This window comes from Corella eumyota, chromosome 5 (genome assembly GCF_963082875.1).
Source record: "Corella eumyota chromosome 5, kaCorEumy4.1, whole genome shotgun sequence".
NCBI lineage: Eukaryota > Metazoa > Chordata > Ascidiacea > Phlebobranchia > Corellidae > Corella > Corella eumyota.
In genome coordinates this window covers 12,140,337-12,165,388 of record NC_137494.1, presented here as the reverse complement: position 1 = coordinate 12,165,388, position 25,052 = coordinate 12,140,337, and the positions used below count along the sequence as shown (strand labels likewise).

Here is a 25,052-nt window from a genome sequence, read left to right as displayed (position 1 = left end):
ATTTATAATCAAAATTATCCCAAACTGCCACAGGTAACTTAAGACTAGGTTAGGTATTTTAGTTAATTTTATATTTTTTTTTAAATTTAAATTTTATATTTTTATTAATAAATTTTAACAAAAAAAGTTTTAATTTACCAACACAAGTGATATTTGCAACTGAAGGAGTCCAATTCCCATATCTATCACAAGTCGATATTACATTTTCTGAGGTGATTTTAAAACCAGGATCACAAAAATATCTAAACAAAAATACAAAAAAATTAATTTAAAAAATCTACATATTTTTTTATGTACTTAAGGAACTAAGACCTTAAGTTTAATTCCCACTGCTGGTATTTTTTTTAAATTCAAATTTAAAATGGTTTGTATTATAATTTTACAATACTAAAATTTGTTATAAATATTTACACAAACTGGCCGATAGCCCGCCCTACAGTTAGAATTTTAATTGTAAAATGGTTCCAATTTTTAACTGATTTTTGCTTGCGATAATTTACCCGCACACCACAAATGGCAGTTTTATTTATTTTGTAGAGGTATAAATTGGACACACATACATATAAATATATATATATACTATCCACTAAACTCCATTATATATTTAAAGAACATTTAATGAAAAACAACAATCTATATAAAATCTGAATTTTAAATACTTACTTTACTGTATGTGCAAAATAATTTCCACTAACAACTTTACTACCATTACTGAATGAGACAGGTTCATCACATTTAACCCCTATTAAAAAATATTTTATTAAAAAAAATTGCCTAAAAAAATTTAAATATTTGCAAAGTCATGGGTTCAATCCCCGCTGCTTTCCTTCATTTTTTAGTAAGGCTAATATTACAAAAAAAAATTTTTTTTTTACTTGGAACTAAAATTTTTTGCCAAATTGTTTATAATATTTCCAACTTACTAATACAAGCAAGATGTTTTAAATCCACATTCCATTCACCATTAAGTTGGCAGGTTGCTGTCATATTAACCTGAAAAATTAATTTTTTAAATTAAAAAAAAAAAACTTTTTTCGCTATGTATTTAATTATGCAATTTAATAATAATCCTCAAAGTAGAAAAATCAAATTAAGGCTTAAACATAGAGTAATGTTAGTTACCCTTACCCATTCTTAAGTTGGTAGTTTTAAATATTAAAATTTTTTTGTATATTTATTTATCCTTAATGTGGAAAGGTTAACTTCACGACCTTAAAATAAAGCAACATCAGTTACGCCCATTCTTAAGTTGCATTTGATGGTTTGAAAAATTATAGATCAAAAATTCCCTAAAATTAGCTGCTGATTAAAGTGTTCGCTTAGCAAAAGTTCATACCATTTACTTACTCAAGGGCGCTACAACTTGAAAGCAATGAGAATCGAACCCAAGACTTTAAGTAGAAAAACCAAGTGTTCTAACCACTACACTATGCTGTCAGTTAAGTATCTCAGTTCTTATTACCTGTTTCGTATAAAACCAGTACCCTATATCACAAGTATATTCAACTTGAAAATCAACAACATAGGAATCTAATGATGTCCCATTATTAAGTGAAACATAGCCATGTATTATAGATGGTGGGGGGTAACAGCGTATTTCTAAATTAAAAATATATAAAAACAGAAATAATTTTAAAAAAGTGAACGAAAAACCATATGACAGTAAACTTCATTTTACAGACATTTGGGACTTTTTTATTAACCCATTTTACCCTTTTTGGGAAAAATACCCTTTTCCAAACTAAATCAACATAATTACAATCTTAATTTTTAATTTTTTCTAAACACATCCATATAAAAAACAGTTATGCAAAAAATTAAAAATTGTCTTAAAAAAATTAAATTAAATTTTGTTAAAAATCCAAATAAAAACTATTTCGTTTTTATTACCTGTACAGTTGACTGAGTTCATATCAATGCTCCAGGTAGCATTACTTCCACATCTTGTTTTTATTCTTAGTCTTAATGGTGAGAACTCATATCCATAATTACATTTGTATTCTAATTCAACATTGTATTTGTAAAATAGGCCACCAGTTCTACAAAAACAATATTTTTTTGATTAAATTAATAATAAGGCACCATGGTGTAGTGGTTAGTACACTTGACTTCTTTACATAAGGTCCTGGGTTTAATCCCTACTGATCTCATGCTGTAGCGCCCTTGAGTAAGGTGCTATAAACAATATAAACTTCTGCTAAGCCAATACTTAATCAGCATCTGAATTATTGTCAATAATAATTTATAATATCCCAAACCGAAGGAAACTCAAGATTGGGGTCAAAGTAACTTATGTTAATCTTTATTAGGGTTGTGAAATCGACTTTCTTATATAAAGAATAAATATGTAAAAATTATATTTTTTTGAAATGGATAATACTATAGTGTAAACATAGAGAAACATTTGTTACTCTGACCCAGTCTCAAGTTGACTATTGATTATAATTGCCCGATAATTAATCTGTTAATTGGTTTTTAGCTTCACTATAGTTAAAACATTTAGAGCACCTTAATTAAGGGCTTTACAGCATGGAAGCAGTAGGAATTAAACCTAAGTAGTAAAGTCAAGTGTTGTAACCTGAATACATTGTAAAAAATCTTAAAACAAAAGTTTAGTAATAATAAAACTTACAATGGGTCCACAGAAATCATGTCAACTAATACATAATTTCCAACCAAATTTTTTGTTGATCTTTTTACTTCAGGAGGGGCAGAGCATTTCATACCTAAGTTAAATATAAAAAAAAATTTAAAAAAATTTTTTTTTTTTAAATTAATTTTAATTTTTTTTTTAAATTTTTTTAAAATTTTTTTTTTTTTAAATTAAAAAAAAAACTTACTTTCGCAGTGTATATTTTCAGGGGGAGGCTCCCATAAACCCAGCTTAGAACATTGTATAACAACCTCGGTTGTATATTCACCCTTAATCCAATACCCATCCTTACAACTCACTACAGCTATTGCTCCATGTTTAGTCTTGTTTTTGACTTCGACTTCGTTGGCATTAATAAAAGTGCCAGGATGATCACAGTCAACAACTATGAAAATAATAAAAATATGTTAAAACCATTAGATTTACTACATAAGGTCCTAGGTTCAAATCCCATTTCTGAAGAAAAAATACTAAAAAAATTTATTTAATTTTTTAAGTTTAAATTTTTTGTTCTATAAATGAAGCAGGATGTAGTGATTTGCTTTACTACATGAGGTTGTAGGTTCGATCCCCACTGCTCTAATTCTGTAGTACCCTAGAGTAAGGCACCATAAACGATATGAACTCATGCTGAGCCAATACTTAATCAATTTCTAATTATCGGTCAATTATAATCTTATAATATCCCATAATGCCAGTGTCAACTCAAGGCTTGGTTGGGGTAACTGTTGTTACTCTAAATTTAGGTTGTTAAGTTGACCTTCCCAAATCGAGGATAAAAAATATGAAAAAAAATTGTATACACAGCAAACTAAGAGCAATGTGTGGTGGTAAGAACACTTGGCTTTAATACATGAAGTCCTAAGTTTGATACCTAGTGTTTTCATGGCATAGTACCTTTAAGTAAGGCACTATATTTGATAGGAACTTCTGCGAAGCCCCCCCCAAAAAAAATCAGCAGACTAAAATGAGCAATCATATCCAAAACCGTAAATATCAAATTAAGGACTGGGTCAGGGTAACAAATGAAACTCTATGTTTAAGTCGCAAAGTCGTCCTTTCGACATTAAAGATAAATAAATATATAAAATTGTATTCTAATGCTAAAAAAATCTTTAAAAAAAAGCAACATAAAACTCCAAACCTGTGCATTCAAATGTATCAGGATCTGGCAACCAGTCTCCTGACTCATCACATTTGGATAATCTTGATAATATACCAAGTTGAATCCAGTATCCAATATCACACATGTATTGGGCATATGAGTTGTAGTTATTATTAGATTCTATTCTGTGTGCATGATTCACTGTCGGTGGGTCACTACATTGTATTGCTGAAAAATATAAAAGTTGTTTTATATGGATAATAATAGTACCAGAAGCATGTTGTAGTGATCAGAACCTTTGACTTCACTACATAAGGTCTTTGGTTTGATCTCCATTGCTCTCATGCCGTAGCACCCTTTAGTAAAGCACCATATACGATATGAACTCCTGCTGAGTCAATACTTAAATAACAACTTAAATATTGGGCAATTTTTTTTGTATATACATTTATTCTCGATGTGGGAAGGTTGAATGCAAGACCCAAACATAGAGTAACAACAGTTATTCAACCCAGTCTCGAGTTGCCTTTAACAGTTTGGGATATTATTGATTATAATTGCCCAATAATTGAGCTGCAGATTAATTGCTGGCTCAGCAGGAGTTCATACCGTTTATAGCTCCTTACTCATGGTCGCTACAGCATGAGATCACTGAGGATCGAACCCAGGACCTCATGTGGTGTAGAAAGTGTTCTGACCACTACACCTTGCTCCTGGAAAATTATATTCCATAACATCTTAAACTGCAAATAGCAACTCAAGACCAAGTCATAGTAACAAATATTACTTTATGTTTAGGTCGTGAAGTTGACCTTCCACATCGAGGATAAACCAAAACAATAAAAAATAATAAACTCACGTAAACAAACAATTTTTCTTATCTCAGGTTCCCATACTCTATCCTTATTACAAGTTATCTCTTTTTCAGTTGGTAAGTTAAGGTCATTTCCTCCTATCCTATACCCTGGTGCACATAATATTTTAATGCTGGATTCAAATGCATAATCCAATCCGACTAAATAAGAATTTTGAGGCAAAGGGTGGGGTTCGTCACATGTCATTTCTGTAAAAAAAATTGTAATTAAATTAAAAAAAGATTATAGTTTTTTTTATTTAATGTAAAAAGGCTGACTTTACAGCCTAATTATTGAATAATATTTGCTATCTAAACCTAATCTATAGTTGACTTTGCAATTTTTGTATTTTATTTATTTTATTGCAAAAGAACTAAAGTTATGGTTGTTGTTTAACTTTATGCATTATTTAATATAGCTCATGCCATACTGAAAATACGCTATAGCATAATGACAGTTAAAATCAAACCCAGGGCCTTATGTAGTGATGCATAGCATAATCAAATTTATAATATTTAGTTAATTCAAAGTTTAATTTCAATTCAACCGGCAGCATGGTGTAGGTGTCAAAACACTGGCCACACTACATGAGATTGTAAGTTTATCCCCACTTCTTTCATGGTGTAGCACCCTTGAGTAAGGCGCTATAAGCGGTATGAACTCCTGCTGAGCCAGCACTTAATCAGCAGCATAATTATCGGGCAAATATAATCTATAATATCCCAAACTGCCAAAGGCAACTTGAGACTGGGCCGGTAAACTGATGTTACTCTATGTTTAGGTCAAGAAGTTGATTGACCTAACCAAATCGAGGATAAAGTTATACATAAAAAAATATTAAAAAAAAGCCAAATTAAAAAAATAATTTAAACTAATAAAACGTAGCTTCTTATTTTACCAAACTAAAAAAAACATCAAATTTAAAAAAAAATTACATAAATTTTTTCTTACCAACACAATACAAAGAGACCAACATTGGATACCATGTCCCATCATCCCTGCATGTAACAAAAGCTTTAATATGCCCAGGTGAATACCACATACCTTCAACACACTTATAATACACCATAGACCCAAATTGGTATTCATCATTAGGTCTGAAAGCATCATGTCTAATTGTGTTTGGTAAATCACCAGGGTCAGAGCATTCAACTTCTATAAGTTTTGATTTTTTTTTAATTTTTGATTTTTTTTTAATTTTTAATTTTTTTTTAATTTTTAATTTTTTTTTAGCTTATAGAGTGGATTGATGGCTTAGACATGTGTTATAAATACTTAGGGTCCAGGGTTCGATTCCCACTGCATCTATATTGTCATGTTTTAATTTTAACTAATTGTATAGTTATTTGTCAAAAATATTTTGAGGACTAACACACTAAAAATTACTATATTAGGTCCTGGGTTTGATTCCCACTGCTATTATATTAATATGTCCTGGAGAAGTCTGCTTAAATTGGTAATAAACTGGCCAAGTCAATATTTAATCCACAAATGAAGCTCAGACAATTTTAACTGGCAAAAAATAAGTGTTTGACTAAACACCATGCATTCCCAAAAAGGCTCCGAGTTTAATTCCCACTGCTTCCATGCCAGCATATCCTTGGGTAATATATCCTTGGGTAATGGGTAATATATCCTTCATTGTTAAATAATTATATAGTTACTTTCACAGATAAATTCCAAAGGTTCAGGGAACCATAAAGCATCTTGTTCACAAAAACTTTCTTTCCATACTGTTCTATCTTGAAAAGCATAACCATTTTCACATACATATCTACACATAAAAGTAAGTCAAATAAATATGGTAAAAAATAAATAATAGCAGAATTTTATATAAACACATTACCAATGGAATTTTTTTTTTTTTTTTTTTTTTTCGTATATATCTGTATCCTCGATGTGGGAAAGTCGAATGCGCGACTTAAACATAGAGTAACATAAGTTACTCCAACCCAGTCTCGAGTTGCCTGTGGCAGTTTGGGATATTATAGATTATAATTGTCCGATAATTATACTGCTGATTAAGTGCTGGCTCAGCAGGAGTTCATACCGTTTATAGCGCCTTACTCAAGGGCGCTACAGCATGAGATCAGTGGGGATTGAACCCACGACCTCATGTGTGGTGTATATATATATATCTTTATTCTTGACGTGGGAAGGTCGAATGCGCGACCTAAACATAGAGTAACATCAGTTACCCGAACCCAGTCTTAAATTGCCTGTGGCAGTTTGAGATATTATAGAATATAATTGCCCGATTATTGAGCTGCTTTTCTATACTGTTTATAACGCTCTATTAGGGTGCTACAAAATGAGAGCAGTGGGGATTAAACCCAGGACCTAATGTAGGAAAGAAAGTGTTTGACCACTACACCACGCTGCCAGTATTTTCTTAACTGCTGCAATGTCAGAGCTTTTTCAAAAAATATACCCTCAAAAAAAACTAATTTAGACCAGAAACAAATATAATTGGTTTAAAACATATATATATACCATCTGACTTATACAACTTAACACATGGCCAGGGTAATAAAGGCTATTTAATAACAAGTTTTTTACCCTGAAGTTTAAAGTTTGAGTCATATCATAAGTTTTCATACTTACCTAGCTAATGTGTTGTATAAATAATTTCCAGCTGTTGTCATAGTTCCATGTTCGATTCCAGGAGGTTCCGGGCAAGATACGACTAAAAAAAGAATAATTTTTAAAAAAAAATTTTACTTTGAAAAAATTATTTTATTTACCTTAAAATTTAAAATATTTACATGTTATATGAATAATATTTAAATAACATTTATTTACAGTTATTTATCCTCAGTGTAGGAAGGTCAACTTCTAAAGTCAAAGTCCAAACATACAGTAACATAAGTTACTCTGAACAAGTCTCGAGTTGTATTGACATTTTCGAATATTTTTGTTTTTATTTGCCCGAAATTAAATGTTGGCTTAGGAGGATTTTATATTGTTCATAGTGCCTTACTCAAGGGTGCTACAGCATGAGAGTAGTTAGGATCAAGCCCGTGGCCTTATGTAGTGGAGCCAAGTGTTCTAACAAATACACCATGCTGCCAGAATTATAAAATGCCCTGAATTATAAATTAAAGTTAGCCTTTTATACCTATAAACTCTTATTTTAAAAATACTTGTTAAAGTTAGTCTTAAAAATAGTAAAAATGTCTAAACGAACTAATGGTTGAAAACAATTAGAAGATTAATTAAGTAATAACATTACTATTTAAAATTAAAATAGTCTAATTAAGTTTGGGTCATAGTTACAAATGTAACACTATGTTTATGTTGTAAATTTTACTTTTAATATTAAATTAATAAATATAAATAATAGCGTATATACCTTTGCATTTATCAATTTTGTGAGATTGAATCCAGGTTTTTTCAGGTCCACAACTAACTTGTATTGAATCTAATCCAGATTCAAAATTAAATCCACTAAAATGAAAAAATTCGAATATTACCTTAAAAAAATATTATTTTACCTGGATTTACATTTTAAAATATATAGACTATAAAAAATCAATGATAGATTGAAAAATATTAATTTTAAAATGGGTACTTTTTGTAAAAATTCAGATTTTATTTTATAGCTTGGCAGTTGACAGCATGATTTAAGGGTCAGAACACTTGTTATTTCTACATGGGGTCTTAGGTTTAATTCCCACTGCTTTCATGCTGTTGCTGAGCCGATACTTATTCAGGAGCTTATATTTATCAAACAATTTTAATCGATAACATGCAAAACTGGAAAAGTTAATTTATGACTGGGTCGAAGCAAAAAATAAGTAAATGTAAAAAAATTGTTAAAAAAATAAGCTTTTTTTTTTTAATATTTTACTGACATTATCCTATCCAAAAATAATTAAATTTTACAAACAAAATTAAAAATGCTATTTTAAGGAAACCGTTTAAATATGATAGAACACTAGTACTTTAAGTCCTTGCTTATTTTTTTGTACTTCACAGTATTCTATTTTTTTTTTTAGACCGTAAAGTACAAGTGATCCAATAAATAAAAAAAAAAAAACACTTACAGTCTACATGCCACAGTCATTGTGCTCCCAAACTTCAAATTTTGTAAACTACCAGAAGTAACTGCAGCACCACTAGGAAGTTTATAAGGTGGACAGCTTACCTTATGACAAGGTAGACTTAATGGATCAGGCACCCATAAAGATAAATCAGAACATCTAAAAAAATAAAATAATTTATTTTAAATAATTCTTTACTTTTGATATGAGAAGGCTGACATTACAGCCTAAACATAGTGTAGCATTAGTTACACTGACCCAGGCTCATGTTGACTTTGCCAGTTTGAAATATTATTTAATCCTAACTGCTATAGGTTATTAAACTGTCAATCTCTTTTTGGTTTGACAAAATTTTGTGCAATTTATAGCACCTAACTTAAAAGCTCCACAGCTTGGAAGCAGTGGGAATCGAACTTATGATCTTATAAAGTACTGCTGGGTGCCCTTTTGAAAAAAAAGTAGAGTATATATATACATTTTTTAATATAAATAATTTAAAAATCAACTAACTAAATCATTAATTGAAACCAGCATTTATTAAAACACTTCAATAAAGTCTTGGGTTCGATACCCACTACTCTTATGCCGTAGTGCCCATATATAATAAGCTATAATGGTATAAACTTCTGCAGAGCCAACAATTTGACAGCGGTTGAATTATTAAGCAATTGTGATCAACAGGGGCAGCGGTAAGAATACTTGCTACACCACACATGAGGTCGTGGGTTCAATACCCACTGATCTCATGCTGTAGCGCCCTTGAGTAAGGCGCTATAAACGGTATGAACTCCTGCTGAACCAGCCACAGGCAACTTAAGACTGGGTCGGAGTAACTGATGTTCATCTATGTTTAAGTCGTGCATTCAACTTTCCCACATCAAGGATAAAGATATATACAAAAAAAGAAAAAACAATATCTCAAACTGTCAAAGACAACTCAAGACTGGGTTGGGGTAACTGATGTTACTCTATAATTAGGCCTAAAGTCAACTTTTTACATCTAGGATAATTAAAAAAAATATATATTTAAAGTAACATTACCTTGAAATAAAAGTATTTCTTTCCAGCATAAACTTATGGCCAGGTTTGCATGAATATTGAACTGCAGATGCATATGGATAATAATCATATTCAGTAATTAACTCTTTCTAAAAATTAGTTATATAAAAAAGACTGGACCTATAGTTTAATATAAATTAAAATTTTTTCGATTTTATACCAAAAAATTTTTTGAAAAATATTTACACAAAAAACATTAAAAAAGTGTTTACTGTTTTTTAGGGAATATGAAGTGACGAATTTACCCAATAAAATATAAAAAAAGTTTTACACAAAAAATACTAAACAAGTGTTTACCTTTTTTATAAAATAAAAAAAAAAAAAAAAAAAAGTGTTTACCCACTAAAATATTACAAAAAGTGTTTACCTCGGCATTTACAGCATCAGGCGGTGGGTTACATACAATTTGGATACATTCAATTAAATTAGTTGGGGGAGTCCAACCCCCCAGCTTTAAACATGTTACTGTTTGACTATAATGTCTTTCTCTGTATCTACATAAATTACTTTCTAATGTGGACTCCCTGAAAAATAAATAAAATATTTTTATGTTCATTTATCCTTGATGTCTAAAGGTTGACTTTACAACCTAAACATAGGGAAACATTTGTTACCCCAACCCAGTCTCAAGTTGCCTTTGACAGTTTGGGTATTATAGTTTATAATTGGCCGGTAATTATGTTGTTGAATAAGTGTTGGCTCAGCAAACGTTTATACAGTTTATAGTGCCTTACTCAGGGGCGCTACAGCACGAGATCACTAGGGATTGAACCCATGACCTTATGTTAGAAAGTCAAGTTTTTTACCACCACACCCAGCTGTCAAAATGTTTAATAAAATTATATTTTTATTTCGGTTTATGCGCATTGATGAATAAAAAAAAAAATATTAATGTTAACATAAAAATTTAAAATATGATATGACATGGTCACCAAACCCAGGGTACCTTAAAAAACAAAAGCAATGGAATCCAACAGATGACTTTATGGTGCGAAGCAAGTATTGTAAACACTACACTTCAGTGCCAGTAATACAAATCAACTTTAATTTGCCATACATCTACAAATTTAAGAATTGGTTTTTATGTGGCATAGTGGTTAAAACTCAAGACATCACCACACAAGGGTTCCTGGGTTTGATTCCCACTACTTCCTGTTTTTTTATCAGACTATATAATTGATAATATCCAATTTGAGTACAGGTAACCTAAGGCTTAGTCAGGTTAAAAAAGTTGAAATAAAGTTAGCCTGAATTTTAGATTATAATAAAGAATACTAACCTGTTATGATATGCAATTAGTTCTACTCCATCCAGTTTATTTTTAGTCGTTTGTACCAGGCCATCATTAAAGTTAATTGAAATATAAAACTCCTGTGATCCATTTAAACCTAAGATCAGATCACTAACTCCCTGATAATAAAAAGATTATTTAAAAAAAATTGTGTAGTTGTTAGAATACTTGGCCCCACTACATGAAGTCCTGGGTTCAATTCCAATGCTCTTATGCTGTAGCGCCCTTGAGTAAGGCTCTTTTTTCAGTATAAACTCTTGCTGAGCCAAAACTTAGTTAGCAGCTTGATTATCGGGCAATTGTGTTCTATATTATTCCAAACTGCCAAAGTCAACTTGAAACTGGGTTGGAGTAACAAATGGTACTCTATGTTTAGGTCATAAAGTTGACCTTCCCACATCGAAAATAAATAAATTTAAAGAAAATTATATTCAAAACAAACTAAGAACAATATTTGGTGGTTAAAACACTTGTCTTTAGTACATGAGATCTTGGATTCGATCCCCACTGTCCTTATGCTGTAGCACCCCAAGTAAGGTGCTATAAATGGTACAAACTCCTGTTGAGCCAACACAACAAAAAAAGGCTACTTACATGTTCATTACAGAACCAATTTTGTTTTACATCAGTTCCATTACAATCGGCTAATTTTAATGCTTTTTGACTTGATGCATGAGTTGGTATACTAGTGGCTCCGACACATTGTCTTGTTTCCGCATCGACAAGTTTCATCACGCCTGACTGATTACCAACTTCCTCCCAGCGCAAGTTAATCATGCGTGCAGTTCCGCAAGCTTCCTCGTTTGCAAAAATGTAACCTTTTTTATCTGTTAAAAAATTTTTTATTTTTAGTTAACCAAGATTTTTTTTTGATATATATCCTTAGTGTGGAAAGGTTGACTACATGATCTAAACATAGAGTAACAACTGTTACCCCAACCCAGTTTTGAAATGCTTTTGGCAGTTTGGGATATTATAGATTTTAATTGCCTGCTTATTATGGATGCTAATTTAATGTTGACTCAGCAGGAGTTTGTACTGTTTATGGCGCCTTACTTCAGGGCGCTACAGCATAAGAGCAGTGGGGACCGAACCCAAAACCTGAAGTAGTGAAACCAAGTGTTCTAACCACAACACCATGCTGCAAGTCAAAGGTTGACTTTATGTCCTAAACATAGAGTAACATTTGTTACCCTGACCCAGTCTTGAGTTATCTTTGGCGGTTTAGAATTATATTGATAATAATAATTCTCAGATAATTATTTTACCAATTAGTTTTTGATTTAGGAAAAGTTTATGCTGTTTATAGTGCCGTTGTCAGCATCAGCAGCAAAGCGTAGTGGCCAGAACACTTGTCCTCACTACATGAGGTTCTTGGTTTAATCACCACTGTTCTTACGCTGTATTGCCCTTAAGTAAGGCACTTTAATCGGTATAGACTCCAGGGAACGAAATAACGGGTCACTATTCGCTAAAAGCGAATCGTTTTTAAAATTAGAGAATCGTTTTTTACAAATATATTAGAAATAGCGAATTAACCAAAAAAGGTTAAGGCAATAATAAAATTTCGTGTATATTTGTATATTTTTACAATCTATTTTACACCGGTTTCACACTAATTTAATTACATCATCATAATCCTGCGTAAATGTAGGTTACTATAGGGCATTTAATAACAATAACTTTCCATATTTTGGCAATGCATAAATTTCGCTCCCGATTTCGTTTAGTTGTTGCGCAATTTTTTAAATATATAACATAGCTTTAAAGTGATCAAAAATGTTTCGTTTTTTGTGCGAAATATTCTTAACGATTGTTTCACAATACGTTACATTTTAAAAATGCCACGCAACTCGTCAAGTGTTACAAAAAAAACAAAGATTAGCGAATCGAAATTGTTTTAAACGTTAATTCGTACCTTGGACTCCTGCTGAACATTCAATTAGCGTTTGTTAAATTTTCGGGCAATTATAATCCATTTAATATCCAAAACTGCCAAAGGCAACTTGAGACTGGGTTGAGTTAACAAATGTTACTCTATGTTTAGGGCGTAAAGTCCACCTTCCCACAACAAAAATAAATAAATGCAAAAAAATATTGTCTAACAAAATAACTAAAAGACACTAAGACTTAGTAGTAATGATATCGAATCCACAACCCTATGTTTTGTAGTATAATTTTCCAACATCAATCTTGTGTGTACAACATAGTTCAAACGTTATAAAATAAACAAGTAATTACCTGCCCAGAAGCATCTCTCATCAGTAAGAATGAAAGGAGTGAATACAGGTAACAGATAACTACCAGGATTACAATTATAAGTGACTTGATTCCCACTTTCATATTTGCTTACAAGTGGGTTGATATCATTATCTGTTATATTTACTTCACTTGGGATAGGGCATTTGACCTCTAAAATATAAAGGCAAATATAAGTTTGTATTAATTTTTTATTAATTTATCCTTGATGTGGAAAGGTCAACTTCACAATCTTACCATACAGTAACATTTGTTACCCTGACCCAATCTCGAATTGCCTTTTAGCAGTTCGGGATATTATAGATTATAACTGCCTGATAATTAAGCTTCTGATTATGTGTTGGCTCAGCAGAAGTTCATACCGTTAAAAGCACATTACTCAAGAGTGCTACAGCATAAAAACAGTGGGGATTAAACCCAGGACCTCATGTAGTACGGTCAAGTGTTCTAACCACTATAGCACACTGCCACTAATAATTTTAACTTAAAACTAAATTGTTTTTAGCAATTATTCCATTAAATCTCAGTGTATGTATATAAATAAATTCAATGTTTATATTTTTCTAAAGTTAATTTAACACAGTTATAGTGATATTTAAAGGCACTGGGCATCACTACATAAGGTTCTAGGTTTGATTACAAATGTATTAGCATTCTATCAATACATTTGTATTCCTTCTTATAAGCTTAAGTTAATAATAATCAAAACTGGCAAAGTTTACTCAAGACTGGTTTAGGGTAACAAATGTTACTTTTATATTAAGGCTGTAAAGTTGGCCTTCCCACATCAAGAAAATATAAATTTTTAAAAATCAAAAATAAATACTTGAATTAATTATCTACATACCAACACATATATAATCCAGCGCATTTGGAAACCAATTTCCATCATTTCTACACTCAAGAGTAACTTCAGTCAAGTTGTTGGACAGAGAACCTGGTTCTTTAGGTTTAAATTCAAAGCCAGGTTCACAACCCATTATAGTTGTTTTCTTGTCAAGATGAGTCCACGTTGCATGTTGTTGGTCTGGCGGTGGCAGGCATACAATTTCTAAAAAAAAAGGGGTAATATTAAGAAAATAGTTACTGAACAAATGAAGCTGTACTATATAAGGTTCTAAATGTGATCTCCAATGCTTTTACATCTATACCTATAATAAGCAGGTTAATTATCTTGTAATCATATAATTACATGAAGTCTAGGGTTTGATACCCACTGCTCTCATGCTGTAGCACCCTTAAATAGAGTGCAAAAATAATGTAAAATCCTGCTGAGCCAACACTTAATCAGCAACTTGATTATTGGGCAATTTTAATCTATATCATCCTCAACTGACAAAAGCAACTCGAGACTGGGTCGAGGTAACAGCTGTTACTCTATGTTTAAGTTGTAAAGTCAACTTTCTCACATAGAGGATAAAGATATATAAAAAAAAATGTTACTCTTTGTTTAAGTTGTTAAGTCGACTTTCCCACATCGAGGATAAAATATATAAAAAAAAATGTTACTCTTTGTTTAAGTTGTTAAGTCGACCTTCCCACATCGAGAATACAGATTTAAAAACAAGTATATTACTTTAAGTTTAGGCAACAAGTCAACCTTTTTAAAAGATAAACAAATACAAACATACAAAAACAACCATTAATATTAATAATATTACCCCAGCACTTCATATAGTAAGGATCAGGTCTCCAGACACCATCAGCAGTACAAGTTACTTGCCTACCAGTTTCATTAGGAGCAAACCAATAACCTTCCTCACATATGTATGTTGCATTATAAGGATATGAATATGTGTATGTATCTACATAGGCATACTCAATTTTAAACGGTGGATCACATACTACAGCTAAATAGAAAAAAAATTGGTTAATTTTAATGACTTTTCTAAATAGGGGTTAAAGAACACTTGCTACACCATATGAGGTCGTGGGTTCATTCCCCACTGCCCTTATTCTGTAGCGCCCTTAAGTAAGGCGCTATAAACTGTGTGAACTCCTGCTGAGCCAGCACTTAATCAGGAGCATATATTTATCAGGCAATTATAAATTTATAATATCTCAAACAGCTAAAAGTAACTTGAGACTGGGTTGGAGTAACTGATGGTACTTTATGTTTAGGCAGTGAAGTTGATCTCTCCTTATCGAGAATCAAGATATATATAAAAAAGGTCAATAATATTCAAATATTCAAAACTGTGAAAGGAAACTTAAGACTGGGTTGGGGTTGTAAAAGTAAATTCTAATTAGACCTTCCAATTTTATTAATAAACCTATTTAAAAAAAACGGTTGTTTGTGGTGCGCGAGTAAATAATGGCAAGCAATGAATAGCTGGGAGTTGTCCAAAAGTCAATTAAAATAACAATCATTCGTGGGCTATCTACTAGTTAATAAAAAAACTTATTAAAAAAAAAATTTTTGGTTTAACAATATCCTATTAAAAATATAAAAATTTTAGTTTCAATTAACATTAAAACCTTACGTGAGCATTTTATATTATCAGCAGACGGGAACCACATTGCATGAATCCAGCAAGTTACGTCTCTCGTGAATAAGTCTTTGCCGAACCAAAATCCATGATGACATCTGTACGTGGCTCTCTCTCTGAAGTTAAGTGAAGTGTAACTCACATTTGCATTTACTATATCAGTCGGAATTGGGCAATCCAACACTGTAAAAATATTAGTAATCTAAATTTAATTGTGCGTAGTAGGCTTTGTTTGTAGGTATACACAAACATATTGTTTTGTCTTCAATGTAAGAAGTTTTACAACCTAAACATAGAGTAACATCCGTTACTCAAACCCAGTCTCGAGTTGCCTATGGCAGTTTAGGATATTATACATTAAAATTGCCTTTAAAATAGCAGATTAAAGGCTTCAGCAGAAGTTCGTATCATTTATAGCGTCTTACTTAAGGGCACTGCAGCTCACAGTGGAGATCAAACCCAGGAATTTATGTGGTGAAGCCAAGAATCCTAACCCTTACACCTCACTGCAGGCTATAAGTTTATATATATATTTAATTAATAAGCCTGCAAAATAACAACTGCCGTTTGTGGTGCACGAGTAAACTATCACGAACAAACATTAGTTGAGAGTTGTGATCATATTTATGACAATTAAAATCTTGACCAAAAGATAGGTTATAGATTGGCGTAGATATAATGGAGCTTTAAAGACATTGATATGTATATGTATGTATAATTTATAGCCTTTAAAATAAAAATAAACCGCCAAATTACCATGGCTAAATATTTTCTGTGGCCATATCACAACAGTAAAAATAAAGCTTGAAATGCATGCAATCTACTTATATATTTGTAAAGATTATTTATCACACACAGAGTTAAAGCAACCATACATTAACAAATTTAATGATCAATTAGGTGTTATCAACTAATGCTTTATACAAATAAACTACATATGACATATTATTAAGTAGATTACAAAATAAAATAACATTGGCCTAGTGCACACAAAATGCCACTCTCCAAACCAAAAGGTGTTAATACTAATTTTTGTGCCATTAATTTATTTCAATATTGTCTTATTTATGCATAAAAGTCAGTCAATAGCTTAAAAATATCTACATATTATCTATCAAGTTAATAATATTCTAAAACAAAACAGGACAACATATATTTATTGAATCAAATTGAAAATTGTTTTTTACTTAAAAGCAATTAGAAATATTAAATTACCTTTACACATTAGTGAATGTGGGTCAGGGTCCCAGGTTAATTTTGAAGTACAAACTAACACCTTGGAATAAAAAAAAAAATCGAAAAATATGTTTAATAAAATTAAAAATATAAAGTCATTTTAATACGTGGTAGCATAGTATAGTGATAAGAACACTTGGCTTTACAACATTTGCCGGCAGCGTGGCGTAGTGGTAAAAACACATGCTACTCCATACATGGGGCCGTGGGTTCAATCCCCACTGACCTCCTGCTGTAGCGCCCTTGAGTAAGGCGCTATAAACGGTATAAACTTCTGCTGAGCCAGTACTTAAATAGCAGTATAATTATCGGGCAATTATAATCTATAATATCCCAAACTGCCACAGGCAACTCGAGAATTTCTGCCGAGAATAAAACCATTAAATTATCAAGCAATCATAATCTACATTATTTAAAACTGCCAAAGTCAGTTTAAGAATGGGTTGGGGTAATAATTGTTACTCTATGTTCAGGCCGTAAAGTCAACCTCTTCACATCAAGGATAAATAAAAAACCAAAAATAGAATAAATTGAATTCATAAAAAACATCATCCCAGATTACATTTTTTACTGTAAAAGTTTAAAAAATAGAACAAAAACCTCAGTAAATTTTCCTCTATCAAACCAGTACCCCTCCTCACATTTATACATTACATTCCCAGCATAAGAGTAACTTGTAAGAATATTTTCTCTCAATAAAGCCCGGTGAATATCTGGGGGATCAGGACAATGCCATCGCGATTCTCTCCTTTATTTAGAATAGATAAATAATTAGATATAAGTTCCATTTGTGGTGTGCGGGTAAATTATAACAGGCAAATATTAGTTAAGAGTTAAGTCTGTTTTGACAATTAAAATCGCGATGGTATTGACTAGTACAACTATAATAGTGAATCAAACTTCATGGTGTACAGGGTACGAATTAACGTTTAAAAAACGATTTGCTAAAAATGAGGTCGCATTTTTAGAGTAATTATTAGGTCCTAGTGATAATCTTCGTTTTTTTGTAACACTTGACGCATTGCGTGGCATTTTTAAAATGTAACGTATTGTTAAACAATCGTTAACAATTTTTCGCACAAAAACGAAACATTTTTGATTCTTTTAAGGTTGTGGTATGCTTTTAAAAAGCTCCGCAATAACTGAACGATCTCGGGAGCGAAATTTACGCATTGCCAAAACATGGAAAGTTATTGTTATTAAATGCCCTATAGTAACCTACATTTACGCAGGATTATGATGATGTAATTAAATTAGTGTGAAACCGGTGTAAAATAGATCGTAAAAATATACACAAGAGTTTTATCACTGCCTGAACCTTTTTTGGTTGATTCGCTTTTTCTAATATATTTTCTTAAAAACAATTCGCTAATTTTAATAAACGATTCGCTTTTAGCGAATAGCGACCCGTTATTTCGTTCCCTGGTGTAGTGGTGAAAACTATTATCTTTACTACATAAGGTCTTAGATATGATTCCTACTGTTTTTTGTCAAAAAACCCTTATGTTACTCTATGAGCAAATGTTACTCTATGAGCTGTAAAGTTAGTGTTTCCACATCAAGAATAAGTAAATACGAAAAAGTTAAACATTGAACTTACATGCAAATATATTTGGATAATTCCACAGAATCTTTTTCTTGTACGCCCTCCCTTGCAGTTGAATCTAACCACAATGCAGCTGCCCATGGGACTTCAATTGCTGACCTCTCTGTACCTAATAACAACATAAATATTCGATGATAACATTTATTCGTTGGTTAACATAAATTTGCTGTTCAACATTATTTTTTATTTGACATAAATTTGTTTTTTTTTCACATTAATTCCTAGTATAACATTTATTTGTTGATCAACATTTATTTGTTGTTCAACATTATTCCCTAGTTTAATATTTATTCGTTGTACAACATTCATTTTTTGTTTAACATTAATTTGTTGTAAAACATTATTCTTTAGTTTAACATTTATTTGTTGATCAACATTTATTTGTTGTTCAACATTATTCCCTAGTTTAATATTCATTTGTTGTACAACATACATTTTTTGTTTAACATTAATTTGTTGTTTAACATTTATTTGTTGTAAAACATTATTCTTTAGTTTAACATTTATTTGTTGATCAACATTTATTTGTTGTTCAACATTATTCCTTAGTTTAATATTTAATCTGTTGTACAACAAACATTTTTTGTTTAACATTAATTTGTTGTTTAACATTTATTTGTTGTTTAGTAATAACCACTAGTTTAACAATTATTTGTTGTTCAACAGTAATTCTTAGTTTAACAATTTTTTGTTGATCAACATTCATTTGTTGTTCAACATTCATGTGTTTTATAACATTATTCTTTAGCTTAACAATTATTTATTATTCAACACTACTTTTTAATGGACATTTATTTCTTGAGCAACATTAGTGCTTAGAATAATATTCATTTGTTGTTTAACATAAATCCCTATTTCAACATTTATTTGTTGTTCAACATTTATTTGTTGTTTAACATAAGTACTCAATTTAACTTTTATTTGTTGATCAACATTCATTTGTTGTTTGAAATCAAGCTAAGTTTACATTCATTTGTTGATCAACTTTAGTTGTTGCTTAACATTTAGTCGTTGTTAAACATTAATTTCTAGTTAAACTATAATTAGTTGTTCAACATTAATTTGTTATTAAAAAAATCTATATAAAACCAACATCAGTTATCTAAATCAGGTATCAAAGAAATATAACAAAGTCTTAAAAATGACAAAAACTCGTTCTACCTTTATAACACCACACATCAGCTTTTCCTGGAGTAGTGGGGGTACAGACTTTAACACCACCACTGGGAGCACTTGAATCACATAAACTATCCACATATTTCATAACTGAGTAGGCTTGGGCATCTGCTGCCCAGGCACATGCACATGAGTTAATATCCTAAAAAAATAAACACATTTTGTTGTATTTAGAGATTTTTCGTATACATTTATCCTTAAGGAGGAAAAGTTGCTTTACTAATAATGACAATTGCCAAGTAATTGCGTGGTGTAGTGGTACAACACTTGCTACACCACACATGGGGTCGTGGGTTTAATCCCCACTGATTTCATGCTGTAGCGCCCTTGAGTAAGACGCTATAAACAATATAAATTTCTGCTGAGCCAGCACTTAATCAGCAGTATAAATATCGGGCAATTATAATCTATTATATCCCAAACTGCCACAGGCATTTTGAGACTAGGTCGGAGTAACTGATGTTACTCTATGTTTAAGTCACGCATTCGACTTTCCCACATCGAGGATAAAGATATATATATAAAAAAAAAAATTAGTCAAAAAAATGATTTTTAGTTCGTACTATTTAAAGCAAAAGCTGCTGCAGACTTGGGAATCAAACTTAGGACTGCATGTAGAAAAAACAAAGTGTTTTAAATACTTATTCATGCCTAATTGTATATATGCAGGGAACGAAATAACGAGTCGCTATTCGCTAAAAGCGAATCGTTTTTTAAAATTAGCGAATCGTTTTTTACAAATATATTAGAAATAGCGAGTCAACCAAAAAAGGTTAAAGCAGTGATAAAACTCTCGTGTATATTTTTACGATCTATTTTACACCGGTTTCACACTAATTTAATTACATCATCATAATCCTGCGTAAATGTAGGTTACTATAAGGCATTTAATAACAATAACTTTTCATGTTTTGGCAATGCGTAAATTTCGCTCCCGAGATCGTTCAGTTGTTGCGCAATTTAAAGAATTAAAAATGTCTCGTTTTTCATGCAAAATACGCAATGCGTCAAGTGTTACAAAAAAACAAAGATTATGACTTGAACCTAATAATTACTCTAAAAATGCGACCTCATTTTTAGCGAATCGTTTTTTTATATGTTATTTCGTACCCTGATATGTAATATATAGTGGACCCTAAAAAAAATTGTAAAAGAAAAGATATTTACTTACTGAATGGTATATGTGCCTTAACTATTTTTTTTTGTATATATCTTTATCCTCGATGTGAAAAGGTCCCAAACATAGAGTAACAACTGTTACCCCTACCCAGATGTGAAAAGGACCCAAATATAGAGTAACAACTGTTACCCCTACCCAGTGTCGAGATGCCTGTGACAGTTTAGAATATTATATAGATTATATTTGCCTGACAATTATGCTGCTGATTAGTTCTGGCTCAGCAGGAGTTCACATCGTTGCGCTTTACTCAAAGCGCTTTACTCAAGGGCACTACAGCATAAGATCAGTGGGGATTAAACTCACGACCTCATGGTGGTGTAGCAAGTGTTCTTACCACTACACCATGCTGCCGGAAGAGTTGTTAAAAAAATACTGTTAATGTAATCGAAATATTAAAAAAAAAAATTTTTACTCTTACATCGAAAAAAAAAAGAAGTTTTTACTCTTACATCGAAAAAAAAAAAGTTTTTACTCTTACATTAATGTAATCAAAATATTAAAAAAAAAAGTTTTTACTCTTACATCGGTGTTCATTTTGTTAGTTATTTGTTCTTTTGAAGCTACTTCACCTCCCCTTTCTCGACATTTAGTTTCTGCTTCAACATAACTATAACTATTCCCACTAGCTACTTTACCCTCAAATAATAAAAACACATTTCCTAAAAAACAACACATAAAAAATATTAGCTTAAATTTTTTACCTTTTGCTAAGCTGCATTTTTACTTATTTTTTTTATATTTATTTATCCTCTATGTGGGAAGGTCGAATGCGCGACTTAAACATAGAGTAACATCTGTTACTACAACCCAGTCTTGAGTTGCCTTAGGCAGTTTGGAATATTATAGAATAATATTGCCCACTAATTCAGCATTGGCTCAGCAGGGGTTTATATCGTTTATAGTGCCTTTTTTAAGAGCACTACAACATGAAAGCAGTCGGAATTGAACCCAGGACCTCATATGGTGAAAAAGTTGTCCAATTTAAATTACCCATGCACCACAAACTGCATTTTTTTAGAAAGTTTATAAATTGTAATATAATGTACACTAATCTTATATTAAATACAGAATTTAGTACATATATATATTAAAACAGTATTTAACCTGTTATTATTATTGAATGATGACAAATATCATAATCTGTGTAGTTTAAGACCCATCTTGCAAATTCATTGTTATATTGACTAAAAAACAACAAAAATATAATAATTTTTTTTGAAGCAAACTATTTTATTTTATAAAAAAAATGTTATTTTTAAATTACTAAACCAGACAGAACAATAGGACAATGCAAACCTTTTTTAAATTAAAAAAAAATGAAAACACTAAAAATTTATGAAAATAAAATCAACAAAACTAATTTAAAAATATATATATTAAAAAAAAAAATTTTTTTACTAAAAATCTATATAAAAATACATAAAACATAAAATTATAAAAAAAATAATTTATTTTAAATTCCTACCTTCCTCCCATTCTAACCTTGTCCCACGGCTCCTCAATATTATCCACAAAATAACTATTTTCATGTAACAATAACTTTAACGAGGCATAACCATGCCTTCTACAACCTATATATTGGTTCTGATTGTTTATATCACATGTGGTTACTGTTGCGGAGTTCTTGAGGTCATCGGTTGAATCCCCGTCGACAGCAAATCCTAAATTTTTTTTTTTATTTAAATTTATAATGATTTAAATAAATTATAGTCATTTTAATAATAAGTTTTTACTTTAAATTTTTTTTTGAATTTTTTAAGTTTTTATATTTTAATCGACTACAACAAAAAAGTTACAAAAAAATCAAATATTAAAAAAAATGGACAAATAATTTAAACATTTAAGTTTATATTTTTACAAACAAAATTAATTTATTTTTTAAATTAACTTTACCGGTTAAACACTTTTTTGTAGCTAGGTTATAGAGATGGTAAGGTGATGCCCACATCCAGAACATTTGTCTTTCTTTATAGTCCTTACAACCTCTGGATGCCACAAACTCGTATTTCTTATCAGCGTACATACATCTAAAATTAAAAAAAAAATTTAAAAAAATAATGTTTGGACTAGTTACCTTTACAACCTAATACCAACACTATTTTATTGTTTTCATATTTGTTAAAACATAATATATAGAAAACTAATTTCTTACTCTGCTTTAACATGACGGTTCTATCTTTATTTAAAGCTGCTGTTACCTTACTCAAAGCTGCTTTGACCTTCCTCAAGACTGCTTTAACCTTACTCAAAACTGCTTTAACCCGACTCAAAGTTGCTTTAACCTGACTTAAAGTTGCTTTAACTTTACTCAATACTGCTTACACTTTGCCGAAGCTGCCCTGACATTACTAAAAGCTGATTTGACTTTACTCAAAGTTGCTTTAACCTTACTCAAGACTGCTTTAACCAGACTCAAAGCTGCTTCGACTCTACTCAAGACTGCTCTACCTTCACTCAAAGCTGCTCTGACTTTACTTAAACCTGCTCTAACCTTACTCAAGGGTGCTGTGGCCTTATTTATTCACAGTAAAAATAAATTTCTCTTTCGTCATACAATATCCTTGTTTTTACAATTTACAACTGGAAAAAATATCTTATGTAAATTAAATAACACTTTATAATACAAAATGTTAATTTACCTTTCATTGTAAGCTATTATGTTGTCAAATTCCTTGGTGTGTCTGTTAAACATGTAATGTGTTACATAGAAATATACTCTTAAGAATGGAAGATAGTTCGCCCCCTTCTTTTCCCTTACTTCCATGTCATTTAAAGCATTTACTGATCTAAAAAAGTAAAAAAAATTTAAAATTTAAAAACCTAAACATAAAAAATAAAAACATATTTCACAAAATAACAATATAAAATTAAATTATAATTTTTTTTTAAATTTTAAATACATTTTTTTAATAAAAATTTTAAAAACCTGTAATCTCGCCACATGGGGTCAGTAGAGGGTGGTTTTTTAGGATGGTGTTTAACCCCAACCCAGTATAATGTTTGTGAACCATGCACTGCATTGTCTGTGGTAACCACCAAATCTTTTAAGAAATCAAATTCAACTTTGTCATCCAAGTCAGCTAAAGTAGCATTCTGTAAAGATAATAATTGCTTAATAATTATGCTGCTGATTAAGTGCTGGCTCAACAGGAGTTTATACCATTTATAGCGTCATACTTAATGGCACCGCAGCATAAGAGCAAGTAGGATCAAACCCACAACCTTGTGTAGTGTGGCAAGTGTTCTAATCACTACACCACTGGTAAAAAAAATGCATATTGTTAAAATGTGGTACTAGTATAAACATGCGGTCTATAAATACCCCGAAATATAGGCATCATTACATTTCACAGCCAAAAAATCAGAAACCTAACTTTTTTTTTTTTTTTTTGTATATATCTTTATCCTCGACGTGGGAAAGTCAAATGCGCGACTTAAACATAGAGTAACATAAGTTACTCCGACCCAGTCTCGAGTTGCCTGTGGCAGTTTGGGATATTATAGAGACTATAATTGCCCGGTAATTATGTTGCTGATTAAGTGCTGGCTCAGCAGGAGTTCATACCGTTTATAGCGCCTTACTCAAGGGCGCTACAGCATGAGATCAGTGGGGATTGAACCCACGACCTCATGTGTGGTGTAGCAAGAGTTCTTACCACTACACCACGCTGCCGGTTAACTTGCTTTAACTAGGTCTTTGTTATTTTTAAAAGATGTTGAAACTGTATTAAAACTTCTTACAGAAATGCGCATTGCCTAAGTATTTTAGAGCAACAAACTTTACAACATGAAGTCCTAGGTTTAAATCGTTTCATGTTTGTTTTTTAAATAGAATGGCGTGTGTAGTAGGTAAAACTCTTGTCTTTCTTACACGAAGTTTTGAATTCAATCCCCTCTGCTCTTATGCTGCAGCGCCCTTGAGTAAGGCGCTATAATCGATGTTAACACCTGCTAAGCCAGCACTTATTTAGAAGCCTAATTATCAGGCAGTTAAATTCTATATAATATCCTAAACTGCTAAAGGTAACTTGAGACTGAGTCAGAGTACCAATTGTTTCTCTATTTTTAAACTGTAAAGTCAGCCATTTTACAGTAAAGATA

At 31.1% G+C, this 25,052-nt stretch overlaps 1 protein-coding gene across 1 annotated transcript in view; it reads right to left on the bottom strand.

The window, feature by feature from the left end:
• LOC145753507 (uncharacterized) overlaps positions 1–25,052 on the bottom strand; it is a 71,129-nt gene that overhangs the window by 25,214 nt on the left and 20,863 nt on the right. Inside the window, exons 34-65 of the mRNA XM_082569910.1 lie at positions 23,878–24,044; positions 23,591–23,737; positions 22,845–22,978; positions 22,417–22,612; positions 22,056–22,135; positions 21,474–21,610; positions 19,757–19,913; positions 18,590–18,704; positions 17,590–17,737; positions 16,969–17,029; positions 15,748–15,936; positions 14,926–15,114; positions 14,112–14,315; positions 13,247–13,417; positions 11,600–11,832; positions 10,994–11,124; positions 10,082–10,238; positions 9,697–9,803; positions 8,659–8,814; positions 7,965–8,059; positions 7,217–7,298; positions 6,277–6,386; positions 5,564–5,767; positions 4,618–4,821; positions 3,798–3,986; positions 2,841–3,038; positions 2,633–2,726; positions 1,891–2,039; positions 1,463–1,599; positions 924–993; positions 664–742; positions 139–242 (exon numbers count right to left, since the gene is read on the bottom strand). Of these exons, the coding sequence (XP_082426036.1) occupies positions 139–242; positions 664–742; positions 924–993; positions 1,463–1,599; positions 1,891–2,039; positions 2,633–2,726; positions 2,841–3,038; positions 3,798–3,986; positions 4,618–4,821; positions 5,564–5,767; positions 6,277–6,386; positions 7,217–7,298; positions 7,965–8,059; positions 8,659–8,814; positions 9,697–9,803; positions 10,082–10,238; positions 10,994–11,124; positions 11,600–11,832; positions 13,247–13,417; positions 14,112–14,315; positions 14,926–15,114; positions 15,748–15,936; positions 16,969–17,029; positions 17,590–17,737; positions 18,590–18,704; positions 19,757–19,913; positions 21,474–21,610; positions 22,056–22,135; positions 22,417–22,612; positions 22,845–22,978; positions 23,591–23,737; positions 23,878–24,044 (4,594 nt within the window). The remainder of the gene's footprint in view (positions 1–138; positions 243–663; positions 743–923; positions 994–1,462; positions 1,600–1,890; positions 2,040–2,632; positions 2,727–2,840; positions 3,039–3,797; positions 3,987–4,617; positions 4,822–5,563; positions 5,768–6,276; positions 6,387–7,216; positions 7,299–7,964; positions 8,060–8,658; positions 8,815–9,696; positions 9,804–10,081; positions 10,239–10,993; positions 11,125–11,599; positions 11,833–13,246; positions 13,418–14,111; positions 14,316–14,925; positions 15,115–15,747; positions 15,937–16,968; positions 17,030–17,589; positions 17,738–18,589; positions 18,705–19,756; positions 19,914–21,473; positions 21,611–22,055; positions 22,136–22,416; positions 22,613–22,844; positions 22,979–23,590; positions 23,738–23,877; positions 24,045–25,052) is intronic.